Here is a 14,168-nt window from a genome sequence, read left to right on the forward strand (position 1 = left end):
CAGAAGTGACAATATGGCCACCCAAATGTTACTGATGCCATACATGTAAAATACAGAATGTTGGTCTCCCGCAGTCACACTAAGTACTGATCTGTGAACTTGCACCCAACAGCGACACATTATGGGACTCCCACAGATCCTGCCTTAAGCAGAATGAGTAAATGTTACATCCCTAGAGAATCCTCCAGGGAGCGACACCATACAGAAATTCTCCAAAGCCACTGGGGAATTAAATAGATTGGGACATGCCCAGATTCTGCCTCAGAACCTTCCTAAGGAGTTTCAGAGGTTCTTTCTCCATCCAAATGCCATATGTTCTGGCTATAATTTTAAGATGTTTCTAACTCATCCAATCCCCTACTGCAGAATGCAGTCTCTAGGTCATAAACAATGAAACTCAGACCTCAGTCCAACTAAAGCAGGTTCAGTGTCATCAGCAATGACTGGATGGGCTGAGCCGGGAGTAGTAGGCATTAAACATGATCGATGAAAGAGGAGCAATCGTCTGCCCCATAAGTGATGAGACAACATGAAATCTTAAAAGGTGGAAGTAAAAGAAGTAGATGTACTCAACTAGAAATTAATAAAACCAAGCTAGGAATGAGCCAAGAGAATGTGCTAAGATAATCTTTTCAATCAAGACACTCAGACTGATGGTGCCAAGTGCCCCCAAAAGGGTCTCACAATTCAAGGCTAACAACACAGCCTCCATTGACTGCTCAACAGAGATCATCTAAACAATAAAATAATAATGCCTCGGGATAGATAACCACGCTAAACTGTAAAATGAAGCGATACCTAAATTATCTCTTCCTTAACAACAGAGATCATATAGCACACTGTCACTGACTGTCTACCAAGTCGCCCTAAGGACTGCGCGCAGACGATACCTGTGACCCTGATAGAAGAAGCAAAAGTGTAGGAGAGGGGGATATCAGTCCTCTCTGCACAGTTGGTGATAAAGAAGCCTCCGGGTGATGGCTGTAGGTTGTCATAATCGGTTTTCCAATCTTTGCTGTTACTTTGTCAGTCAAACACTTGTCTACATCAGTGCAGATTCTAAACAGGCAAAACTTCACAGGACGTACAGATAGGACAGGACAACTCATATACGCATCTCTATGAAGAGCTATTGTCTGTGTGAGGAGGGATGTCTATAGACGCAGGGCTGTCTGTATGAAGGTCTCAGAAGAGGCTACTATGTTTGGCAGGAATTCTGGGTAATCTAGCCGTGTGACAAGGAATGGTCAGTGTCTGCAAACATGCCATTGAACTCTGGAACCTGGTCGACACATCCTCCCTAGACGTCGCCTTCCTGACAGAGACCTGGATGAACGCCTCCTCGGCACCCGACATCACCATAGCCATCCCGGACGGCTACAAGATCACCCGCAGGGACCGCACCAACGGAATAGGAGGTGGAATCGCCATCATCCACAAGAACACCCTCAGGGTCTCGACCAGCACAGACGACACCCTCAACACCGCCGAACACCTGCACTTCCAGATCCACACTGACCCCAACACCACCCTCAGAGGAACTCTGGTCTACAGAACCCCCGGACTCCGGCCTCAGTTCAGCAACTCCATCGCTGACTTCGTCAGCACGCACGCCCATGCCTCCACAGATTACATCCTCCTCGGAGACCTGAACTTCCACCTCGAGAACAACACCAACTCTACCACCCTGATTACCAACCTCTGACTCAGACAGCTCGTCACAATGCCCACCCACTGCGCCTGCAACACGCTTGACCCCATCTTCTCCGCAAACTCCCATGTCACCTTCAACCACACCACCGAACTCCACTGGACCAACCACGCTGCATCCACTTCACCTTCTGGAAACCCACCAAGCACCACCACACTCAACAGATCCCCGCCGCAGCTGGAGCAAAGTCACAGAAGACCAGCTAAACACCACCCTAGCCTGAAGCCCACCTGCCGACCCCACTGACTCTGACACCGCCACCCGCAACGTCAGATGATGGATCGACGACTGCGCCAACACTGTAACCCCGATCAGGAAACCCTCCAACAGACACACTAACAAGAAAGCCAGATTGTTCCCCACGGCCCTCCAGGCCTCCAAGCAAACCTGCCGAAAACTAGAGAAGGAATGGCACCACAAACAGACACCGGACAGCTACGCAGTCCACAAGAACGCCATCCGCAGACACCATCACCTCATCAGATCCACCAAAAGGGTCTCCTTCAAGGACCGGCTCGACAACAACACGCACAACAGCAAAGAGCTCTTCAACATCGTGAAGGAACTCTTCAACCCCAACTCCAACACCAACGACATCCCACCATCGCAAGACCTGTGCGACTCCCTTGCCACCTTCTTCCGTCGCAAGATCGCAGACATTCACGACAGCTTCAACAACCCGGCCGCACAGAACAGCCACTGACACCTCAACTCTGTTACTGCCCCATGCATCCAGAGAGTCTGCTCCCAACAAAGAAATCACACTGTACATCCTCCAAGGCTGTCCCCAGAAGTGACAATATGGCCACCCAAATGTTACTGATGCCATACATGTAAAATACAGAATGTTGGTCTCCCGCAGACACACTAAGTACTGATCTGTGAACTTGCACCCAACAGCGACACATTATGGGACTCCCACAGATCCTGCCTTAAGCAGAATGAGTAAATGTTACATCCCTAGAGAATCCTCCAGGGAGCGACACCATACAGAAATTCTCCAAAGCCACTGGGGAATTAAATAGATTGGGACATGCCCAGATTCTGCCTACAGTATGGACATGGTACATACCCACCAGTGTCTGCCCTGCGGCACTAATGTATGTATGTGTTTGCTTTTATTATGCACAGTTTACTCACAATGGCTACTTATTGCTCAGGCAAGGAGCCAAAAAGATGTCCTCTGAAATGCGGAAAAATATGACTTTGCTTAGTCAGAGAGGGCTGGAATGCGAATTCCACAAGGAAGGGCTAGGAACCAAGAAGATACAATCCCTAGGACATGGTTTATGAAACTGAAGAAAAGTTAGAAACACATTATTGCTAAAATCGAGTAGATGACCTGAAATATATGGTTTCCCATTTCTATTCGGAATTGAGTTTCAGCCTCGCATAAGGCCCTGCCTCTCTGCAATCCACAGCATTGGAATATGAGGCTGCACCATTTGCCTGCAGACTCCCCCAGGGGCATGAGTTCACAAATCAACATTTTGTAGAAAAGTGATAGGTGTGCAGAATTATGGCAGGTATACAGAACTCAATTTTCAAAACAACAAACAAGGGCTTTGACTCACCACCAGTAAAGCAGAGTCTATTACTAGAATCAACAAAGAGAATGCCAATACTGAGACCAGTTTCAAAAACAAACCAAATTATATTCAAAGCTAACAAACAATCAATTATTAGCCAAATATTGGAATTTATCCATCATTATTTATTTCTTTTGTGCGAAATCTTTTTTGAAAAAACACAACCAAAATGAAGAACTTTTCATATATATATGTGTAAAGAAACAATTAGAAATAGAGAGTTTTTAAGGGTAAGACAGACACTCCGTACAATAGACAATTGGGACATATATTCAACCTCACTCATACAACACCCATTTTCTAGACATACTTACACTCCTATCAACTCACAATATACCAAACATATAACACAATAGACAACATGAAAAGCAGAAAGGTCAATGACTTAATCCATAAACTAATCGCAAAAATATAGAGGAAAAACTGTTTTTCAAAATGCTTAATATCAAACAGTATTAAAAAGATCCAAATATATACAATTTTTTGACAACAAGCTAGAACAAACAAGGTCGACGCGTTTCGAACCGGACCCTTTGTTCGATTCTCATCAGGACCAGACAGAAAATCTGAAAAAAGGAACACAAATTTCCTTTAGTATTCATGAAACTATTTCAGTGGTGGAGAGAACAGCGACCAAACAAACAAGCAGGGCTCCCTACCTGAGTGTTTCAAAGCTTCAAGGTGTTAGCTCTAAAAGAAGAGGAAAAGGTGTCTGTGGACAAAAGTTAGACAAAAGTTGACCCAGGGTTAGTTAACTGGGTTCACATTTAGTCGTCTTTAAGAGATCAAAAAAACGAGCAAAAGGTACCTACAGGTTTGTTTTTGAAACTGGTATCAGGTATACAGAACTGCCAGGCGACTGTAAATAAAGTCACTAACCAGGATACTATGATGGATTAGGGCATAATAGTCTGAAAAGCTCATAAATTGCAGCATTTATCTACAGAACTAAAGAAAGAGACCAGTCCAACGCGAAGCATAGCGCATAACTCAGACAACTGGAGTGGGAGGATCACCCACACATGCCTCAGAACCTTCCTACGGAGTTTCAGAGGTTCTTTCTCCATCCAAATGCCATATGTTCTGGCTATAATTTTAAGATGTTTCTAACTCATCCAATCCCCTACTGCAGAATGCAGTCTCTAGGTCATAAACAATGAAACTCAGACCTCAGTCCAACTAAAGCAGGTTCAGTGTCATCAGCAATGACTGGATGGGCTGAGCCGGGAGTAGTAGGCATTAAACATGATCGATGAAAGAGGAGCAATCGTCTGCCCCATAAGTGATGAGACAACATGAAATCTTAAAAGGTGGAAGTAAAAGAAGTAGATGTACTCAACTAGAAATTAATAAAACCAAGCTAGGAATGAGCCAAGAGAATGTGCTAAGATAATCTTTTCAATCAAGACACTCAGACTGATGGTGCCAAGTGCCCCCAAAAGGGTCTCACAATTCAAGGCTAACAACACAGCCTCCATTGACTGCTCAACAGAGATCATCTAAACAATAAAATAATAATGCCTCGGGATAGATAACCACGCTAAACTGTAAAATGAAGCGATACCTAAATTATCTCTTCCTTAACAACAGAGATCATCTAGCACACTGTCACTGACTGTCTACCAAGTCGCCCTAAGGACTGCGCGCAGACGATACCTGTGACCCTGATAGAAGAAGCAAAAGTGTAGGAGAGGGGGATATCAGTCCTCTCTGCACAGTTGGTGATAAAGAAGCCTCCGGGTGATGGCTGTAGGTTGTCATAATCGGTTTTCCAATCTTTGCTGTTACTTTGTCAGTCAAACACTTGTCTACATCAGTGCAGATTCTAAACAGGCAAAACTTCACAGGACGTACAGATAGGACAGGACAACTCATATACGCATCTCTATGAAGAGCTATTGTCTGTGTGAGGAGGGATGTCTATAGACGCAGGGCTGTCTGTATGAAGGTCTCAGAAGAGGCTACTATGTTTGGCAGGAATTCTGGGTAATCTAGCCGTGTGACAAGGAATGGTCAGTGTCTGCAAACATGCCATTGAACTCTGGAACCTGGTCGACACATCCTCCCTAGACGTCGCCTTCCTGACAGAGACCTGGATGAACGCCTCCTCGGCACCCGACATCACCATAGCCATCCCGGACGGCTACAAGATCACCCGCAGGGACCGCACCAACGGAATAGGAGGTGGAATCGCCATCATCCACAAGAACACCCTCAGGGTCTCGACCAGCACAGACGACACCCTCAACACCGCCGAACACCTGCACTTCCAGATCCACACTGACCCCAACACCACCCTCAGAGGAACTCTGGTCTACAGAACCCCCGGACTCCGGCCTCAGTTCAGCAACTCCATCGCTGACTTCGTCAGCACGCACGCCCATGCCTCCACAGATTACATCCTCCTCGGAGACCTGAACTTCCACCTCGAGAACAACACCAACTCTACCACCCTGATTACCAACCTCTGACTCAGACAGCTCGTCACAATGCCCACCCACTGCGCCTGCAACACGCTTGACCCCATCTTCTCCGCAAACTCCCATGTCACCTTCAACCACACCACCGAACTCCACTGGACCAACCACGCTGCATCCACTTCACCTTCTGGAAACCCACCAAGCACCACCACACTCAACAGATCCCCGCCGCAGCTGGAGCAAAGTCACAGAAGACCAGCTAAACACCACCCTAGCCTGAAGCCCACCTGCCGACCCCACTGACTCTGACACCGCCACCCGCAACGTCAGATGATGGATCGACGACTGCGCCAACACTGTAACCCCGATCAGGAAACCCTCCAACAGACACACTAACAAGAAAGCCAGCTTGTTCCCCACGGCCCTCCAGGCCTCCAAGCAAACCTGCCGAAAACTAGAGAAGGAATGGCACCACAAACAGACACCGGACAGCTACGCAGTCCACAAGAACGCCATCCGCAGACACCATCACCTCATCAGATCCACCAAAAGGGTCTCCTTCAAGGACCGGCTCGACAACAACACGCACAACAGCAAAGAGCTCTTCAACATCGTGAAGGAACTCTTCAACCCCAACTCCAACACCAACGACATCCCACCATCGCAAGACCTGTGCGACTCCCTTGCCACCTTCTTCCATCGCAAGATCGCAGACATTCACGACAGCTTCAACAACCCGGCCGCACAGAACAGCCACTGACACCTCAGACCCCACGGACACCACCCACATCCCTCAGCCCGACATTGTTCAATGTCTACAAGGCACCCCTCGCCCAAGTCGCCCGACCTCAACATCATCTCTTACGCCAACGACACCGAGCTGACCCTCTCCCTCACCAAGGACCCCCTCACAGCCAAAACCAAACTCCCCGAAGGAATAAAGACCGTCGTCAAGTGGATGAAGAACAGCCGTCTGAAGCTGAACAAGGACAAGACGGAGGTCCTCATCATCGGCCCCACCCCCTCAGCCTGGGACGGACAGTAAAAAGCTTGATGCATGTGCCCCTATCTCCAGTAAACTACACGGGCCTTCTGAAAATGTTAAGAAATTGTCCAATCCCTAGTTGTATACAGACTGGACAATTGCAACTCCTTGCTTGCAAGCATCCCGAAACTCTACTTCACACCACTGAAAGCGGTTCTCGACACAGCTATAAGACTGGTCTAAGGTACCAGGAAATCTGACCACATCACACCTCTTCTGATATTCTAAAATGGCTCCCTGTCAAAGCTGAAAGTGCAGTAAAAGTGCAATTCATGATCCTCTTTCGGCTCCAAGCTCTTGCTCAGGAAAAAAAACGTTTAATGCGGGCTAAGGCAATTATGCATTACCAATTGCTTACAACTAGAACTCGCGGTCTGCAAAAAGAGGAGAACCTCAAATGATCGACTGTTTAATTGAGCTGCTCCTAAGCTACAGAATTCCATACATAGTCAGGACAAACCCATCCTTTATTATCTTTAAAAGAAAGACTAAAAATACTTTTCCAGTGTTTCCTCACAACTTAACTGACAACCTGCCTCTCAGAAGCTACTTCCAAAATAAGCGCTGGGATGGCCTGTATCCAGCACACTGCATTCAACTTCACTGTTTTTATAAATAAGAACCTTATAATATGTAAAATGTTTAATTTGAATGCCTAATTTTTCTCTAAATGGACGTAAACATTATATAATGCCCACTATATCTATCAATCTCCTCACTGTATGTTGTTATTACACTGAACTGTTGACCCTTTGCATCCAGGGCAATCTTATTTTGCCCCTTAATTATATATATATGAACATTGCAGCACTAAGTTTCCCAGCATGCAATTAAAAAACAAACTTACCTGAAATGTCCACTGGAGGACAATAAAGTTTTATAAGCATGAGAAAAAGTGCTACAGCTGTTAGGTGTAAAGCCATGAGACTGCCAGTGAACAAGGATCGGGAGGATCCGAAACGCGTAAGGCTGGAAAGAATTCTCGGCGTAAGCGCCAGACCTCCTGCCTGAAAATAAATCATTTTGCCTACATGGAAGTGTGGCTTCATGTCTAAGGGCAAATTTGGCAATTTATATATCTATATCTATAACACAAAGCGGGCACAATGAACATCTGGACACAATAATCCCCATTATTTTGCAAACTAGTACAATTTAGGTGTAAAAACATGCTACTTGAAGGGAGATGTCCTTTGTGCCAAGCATTTTGAAATTCATAGTAATTCCTCATTGGTCTGCATAACCCTGTACAAGGTACATTTTCAGAATCTGTCCTCGGTATAGGACACTACAAGGAATATCCACAGAAACATCTGTAAAACTTAACTTGAGGACTGCATTTTCTCTGCTTTTTTGTGATTTGTCTGCAAGCCAGAGGCTTTTATGTGCAGCTTCAGCAGTTTCCTTCAATGCCCCAACTCTTGCATTTCTAGAAAGTAAGCCATTGCAGCTTGACAACTTGTATGTTTGGCCGATAGCAGCCCTGGTTGGTGTTTGTGATTTTAAAGTTACATGTTGTGTACTCTAACTAATCTGATGTTGCTTGTGTTCTTTTTGGAGGCGGGGTGGTCCGGCAGATCAGGCTAGACTACGCTTATTGGAGCAGGACTAATACTGATTAGCCAATAGCTATGTCCTGTCTGAAGAGGTATGATGGGCAAAAAGACTATGGGCTGTGATATGGAGCAAATCATTACCCATACATGGGATTAGCAAATAATTACCCATGGATGAGATTAGCAAATCATTACTCACGTATTAGATTAGTGCAACCACTAAACCCCTCACTTTCTTGTATTCCTCAGTGTGACATCATAAATATCACAGGTAAACCCAGATACGGGTCCCTGCCAGTGGAACCAAACTGCACCTTACTGATGAGGCCCAAATAGGCAAACACATTTCAGGGGCACTTGTGTACCGGTTCAGAGGGGAACTGACCTGGGAGTTTAGGGTGAACTGTTACTATTGGAGCAGAACCAAGATGGATTTGCATATGGCTGAGTCCAGTCAGAGGTGGAATAGTGGGCAAAAAACTATGGACTAGGATGCTGTCCCAGTAAATCCCGGTGGCTAGGATTAATGTAGGCATTTCACTAATGACTTTTCTGTATTCCTCTGTGCATTGTAACCCGTTGGAAGCATTTTGTGCAGTCTTATTTAAAAACCTGGGATGAAGGGATAAATTAATTGTGCATGAGTTGACCTCGCTGTGTGGAGTTCCTTTTCAGAAATGGATCACTGCCATATCACCGAAAAAAACTTTGTGCATCAGGTTACCAGTCTACAGTTGCCTGCAAAGTCCCCATGATAGTCTGCTCCAGCCCGACATCACTGTTGGGTGAATACATGCTACATATTGTGTGTCAGAAAGGCTTTCAAATCCCTTTATGTATTGTCTCGCTGGCTACGTCTGAATGAAAGACCCAGCCCACCTGATTGGTGCATTTTAAAGTATGACACTGTACCCTACCCACAGGCTGCACTGGTTGCATCAGATCTATGAACTCATCTGGAGAGATAGCTCTAACCGTAGCCTCAAAAGAGGTTACGCAGAAGATTCCTGCAGTAGTGTCCCGTTTACTCAGACGCTGGCTGCAGCACATCTGTCCCTGACTGCTTGGAAAGGCCTTTTTCATCTAGTCTATCAAGGACCCTTCTGCCCGAGTCTTCTGCCTTCATGGGGAACTACCTGCTAGTGAGAAACCTGTCAGAAGGAGAGAAAGCTAATAAGCTTGCCACCCATAAAGAAAAGCAGTGGCTTAACCCATGTCAACTTTGTGATCAGAATCTTACGTCAGTGCCTTAGACTGAAATGTGCATTAAAGCTAGTGAAAGAATAGACTTTTGCACTAGTTTCTGTGGATTGTGTCCACCATATAATACAAATTTGATTTCAGAACTTTATAGAGTTATTTCTTTTGAATGGTTATTGATGGTAAGGGACCGCTCACCAAACTCAAGCAAACTGCAATTGCAGGTTGCGTGTCTTGGTGCAGACAAAAGGGAAAACATGACATGGCACACAGCCTGTGTGCCATGCCACCGGACACTGCATGCATTAAAGGTAAGTCACCCGTACAGCAGGCCTTACAGCACTAAGGCAGGGTGCAGTATACTACTTGTGTGGACACATCTGCATCAGCAGATATGTCCCTGTGCTGGTCAGTTCAATTACTGCGAGTACAAGTGATCAGGAAAGCCATTTTACGTACATGTGCTGGACACTGGTCAAAAACAAATTCCACAGCTACATGATGGCTTCACTGATGGCATCACAAGGATGTTAGGTATCAAACACCTTGTATTAATAAACCCACACTGATTTCAGTGGTGGGTGTATTAATACATGCACCTAGAGGGCATCCTAGAGGTGCTCCCTGAAAACCTCCTACTAGTGTCCTGGCTGGCTAGTCATGACTGGCCTGCCCCCCCCCCCAGACAAGTTTCTGACCCCCAGGGCTGAGGGCCTACGCTCTCAGGAGGTCAGAAACAAAGCCTGTCTCGCAGAGGGTGTTTACACTCCCTCCAACAGGATGATCTGTAAATTAGCATTTCAATGCAGGGGGCTTCAAAGAGCCCCTCACCATTGCTATGTGAATCTAGCTTCTCTCAGAGGGATGCCACCCCACTGACCAGGGCCCATTTGGCAACTGGACAGGTGGGAAAATTAGTAGTCAGAGAGGTGTGTTTACCTTCCTGCTAGTTCCACCCCTAAGGTGAGCTACCTGATTTGGATAAGAAATGTAAAAGTCTGCCAGATGGCAGAATTTGGAACTCTGGGAAAGGGTTATGCCCACTTCCCACAGGTAGTGGTCATATAGGGGGCCTAGGGACCCGCAAGACAAATAGCCAATTGCCTAATACCCTCCATTCCCCTAAATCTAGCATTTAGGGGCGCCCTGGCACCAGAAATCAGTTCCTGCCAACTTGAAAGGAGAAGACGGACCTTGAAGAGTTGCAATAGCAAGAACAGAGGAACAGCTACTGACTTGGCGCCAACCCAGCTGGCCTGCCTGCTGTCCTTGACCACTGTGCCAAACTCGACTCGTCCGTAAGCTGTGTACCTCCAAAAACCTGGGAGGAATGCCAGCCTTTCACCAAAGGCCAAGGAACTCCTGTGGGGTAGCGGAGCTGCTTCCTTACATCCTTGCAGGCACCCAAAGAGACCTGTGAGGACTTCAGACTGCCAAAACCCTACACTGGAGAGCACCACAGCACCTGAGCCGCTTAGTTTGAGTTCAAGTGGGCCAACAGTGCCAGCGTGGTCCCCAGACCCTCAAGAGACAAAGCCCACCTTGGGTATGCCAACTGTGGACTTATCGACACTGCCTGCAGCCCCCCCCTCCAACTACAAGTCTCCAGTGACAAAAACCTGACGCCTCAGAACACCTCTGCACCCGGTCAACCTGGCCAGTGGAGAAGAGGAGCACAGGTGTCCCTACATCACCGAGCACTGTGAGACCTGAGCCCTCTTGTTGTGACCGTCCCTATCCCTATTGACTTACATGGGGCACCCAACGCTGTATTGCACCCCTACACCCTGGACGGCCCAGTGCTGCCCGAGGTGGCCAGTTGGTGGTGCCTTGGACCTGGCCCTGGACTCATCCTTAAGTCCTGAAGATTGGTCCTGTAAGTCACTGTGAACTAACTGTTTGCAGTATATGTCTTTCCTCTATGGGATAACATTACTGCTTCTGAAAATTGCACTCTGTTGCATTTTGAAACTTACAAACATTTCTATTTCAAAACGTACTTACCTGATCTCAGTGCCAAATATTTTATAAAGACAAGTGTTAGTTTTATAAATTAAGGTGGATCTCCTATTGAGTAGTGTGTACCATTTACTGACTGTGTGTATCGTAGCCTAAGGCTGCTCAACCACACTACACCCTTAAGAGAGCGCCTTGGGATTGCTAGAGAAAGCCCCTGTCCACGTATAAGGGATACCTGGACTCTTTACACAGTATAACTCGTTTTCGTATACTATATAAGGAGCCAGCTTCCTACAGTTATAGTATCAGTGTGAACTCTTAGTATTGTTGATGATGTTATCATTTTAAGGCAACTAAAGAACTGCTTAATTCTCTGTCAATACACACCTCCCCAACTCTGAGAAACCTTTGCCTTGTGTTTCCACCCCACAAACAAATATAACCAAGCTTGGAGTGCCTCTTCAGACAGAGCAACTGGACCGCTAAGTTGCAAATGAGCAGTGGTACTACACTGAATTCTCTAGGCAGTCTGCTGACTACATAGCTGTACCTTGTTACCAGAGCCCAGAAAAAGCCCGACATACACAAACTCCCCAATAGTGACTCTATATGATACACTCTAGTATCAGCCCCTATTAACATAGTTATACAACACATCCTGAGGGGTCGTCCCTGGAAGTGAATCTAAGTGGGTCATTCCAAGAGTATACCCTCAGTGCTATTATATGCAACATCCATAATTTATTTCCCTGGAACTGAGACTACATGATACATCCCCAGTTTTACCTGGTACGTATTGGTGTACATTTCCCCAATCTGCCTACAACTGATATATAAATTGCGAGGTCCCAGCTACTCCACACCTGTGTCATCCAGTAGTACATTCCTGGGGTTCAGATCCTGGCATATTACCCCCTGCTGGTGCAAACCTTCCAAGGCCAGAAGGATTTCAGATGCCCATAGCTGAATCTGCTGCTCGGAGAGACCCCATGGCCCCTGTGCTCCTCTCCTCGACTCTGCTGCAGATGGTGGAGGGGCTGACACAAAACACCAGCCATCCACTTCAATGTCAGGACTGGCATCAGGTGAAACCAATCGTGTCCCAGTATGCCTCTCTTGCCCTAGGGAGGCAGGCACCTTCATGTCAGGTGCCTCTAAGGCACACATAGTTCTATGCTCAATCTTTGCTGGAAGCATCCCAGCTGTTGACCCTGAGATAACCTTGTTGGCTTCTATCCCACTTAAGTCCCTTGAGTGCCGGTCTGTCAACAACGCACAGTGAGTTTCAGTGCAATCCAATGGTTTCTCCCCCAAGGGTTTGCCATTGGTAGTGTTGTCCTCATCTTGGTCTTTGGCTCCAAGGCACAGTGTATTCTGGTTTCCCACCATGTTAGGGTTTGATTGATGCATTTCTGTTATTTTTTCCACAGCAAGTATCCTGGGTCCACAATCTGGCCTGGGAATTGTGTCCTGTGCTATTCTCCCATTGGGACAATGGTGATCCAAGAGAGGAACCTTGTCCTGTAGACTTCTAAAGCTATCCACAAGAGCCTGCGACTCTGGTGACCAGAGATCCTGGCCAGTGTGGGTTATGGAACCGTTCTCCTTAGTCGGCTCTCTTTGGCTTAAATGGGAATCATTGGCTGCAATGGAAGTGGGATGCACAGTAATCAACCTTGATCCTTGACGTTGGGCTACCGCTCTAATGTTATTTATCGGGCCAATGCAAACTGTGCCAGATGGAATACTGCTATATGACCCACGGCCAACAAGATATGGGTCAGCTGATCCTTCCTGAGAAGAGGATTGACTAGAACGCTCATCCCAGCAGAAAGACTGGTTAGAATCAGGACTCTGGCTGGTTCCTGGGCTTAGATGAACGCTTGTAGGAGACGACATATTGCCGTCTGCAGTAGCTTCACTGCATGCATCCCAAGTACCCTTCGACTCCCAGTGCCACCAACTTCCTCCCTCTTCCAGTCGGGAGCTCATGCTAGGTGTGGTGTAACTGTTCTTAAGTTTGATGGTCTTTCGGAAAGGACTGGAGCATTCTGGGTATTCCTTCCCCCGTTCCATGTCTGGATGAAGCTGTCGGCGGAGGTGTGACCAGAGCTTGCCTCCTGGATAAGAGAGGAAAAGAAGAGATGAGGTGGATTAGAACATGGTAAAGCCAAAACTCAAATTTGAGAAGGTGAAGGGAAAAATATAAATAAAAGCATAGTGAGGACTGATTTAGGGAGTGTGGGAGTCAGAGAATGGCCTAGTGGTACAGTGTGAAAGAGCAGATGATGAGTGAAAGGTGGAATAAATGAGTCGACGCGTCAGAGGATGAGTGAATGAATGAGCACATGAGCATTTGACAACTGAGACAATAAATAAGACTGAGAAACAGAATTTAGATGATGTAGCAGGTCACTGAATGAGTGAATGACTGTGTGAGCCATTGAACATTTGGGGTTCAGAAGTTTTCACAATATGTAGCTGGGAGGGGGCTCAGGACAAAATAATTCACAATATAATCTTGTGACAGTAGGGGTCAGGTGCAACAATGATTGAAGGTATTTTTTCACATGAAAGCCAACAAATGCGTTGACATAGGTAGTGATGATAGAACTGTACGACCTTGGAAAAGACTCAGGAGATAGAAATGGAGCAACAGTACTGAGTGAGAAGTTAGTAACCTGATGT

At 46.4% G+C, this 14,168-nt stretch overlaps 1 protein-coding gene across 4 annotated transcripts in view; it reads right to left on the reverse strand.

Moving 5' to 3' along the window:
- The window catches only part of RPS6KL1 (ribosomal protein S6 kinase like 1), a 108,558-nt gene that overhangs the window by 37,141 nt on the left and 57,249 nt on the right, over positions 1 to 14,168 (reverse strand). For all 4 annotated transcript variants that reach the window (XR_015299910.1, XM_086937505.1, XM_086937504.1 and 1 more), the window contains exon 7: positions 12,344 to 13,600. Coding sequence is in view for 3 of the 4 variants with exons in the window: in XM_086937505.1 (XP_086793631.1) it covers positions 12,344 to 13,600 (1,257 nt within the window). In the remaining variant the exon portion in view is untranslated. The remainder of the gene's footprint in view (positions 1 to 12,343; positions 13,601 to 14,168) is intronic.

This window comes from Lissotriton vulgaris, chromosome 9, assembly GCF_964263255.1.
Source record: "Lissotriton vulgaris chromosome 9, aLisVul1.2, whole genome shotgun sequence".
NCBI classification, from domain to species: Eukaryota; Metazoa; Chordata; class Amphibia; order Caudata; family Salamandridae; genus Lissotriton; species Lissotriton vulgaris.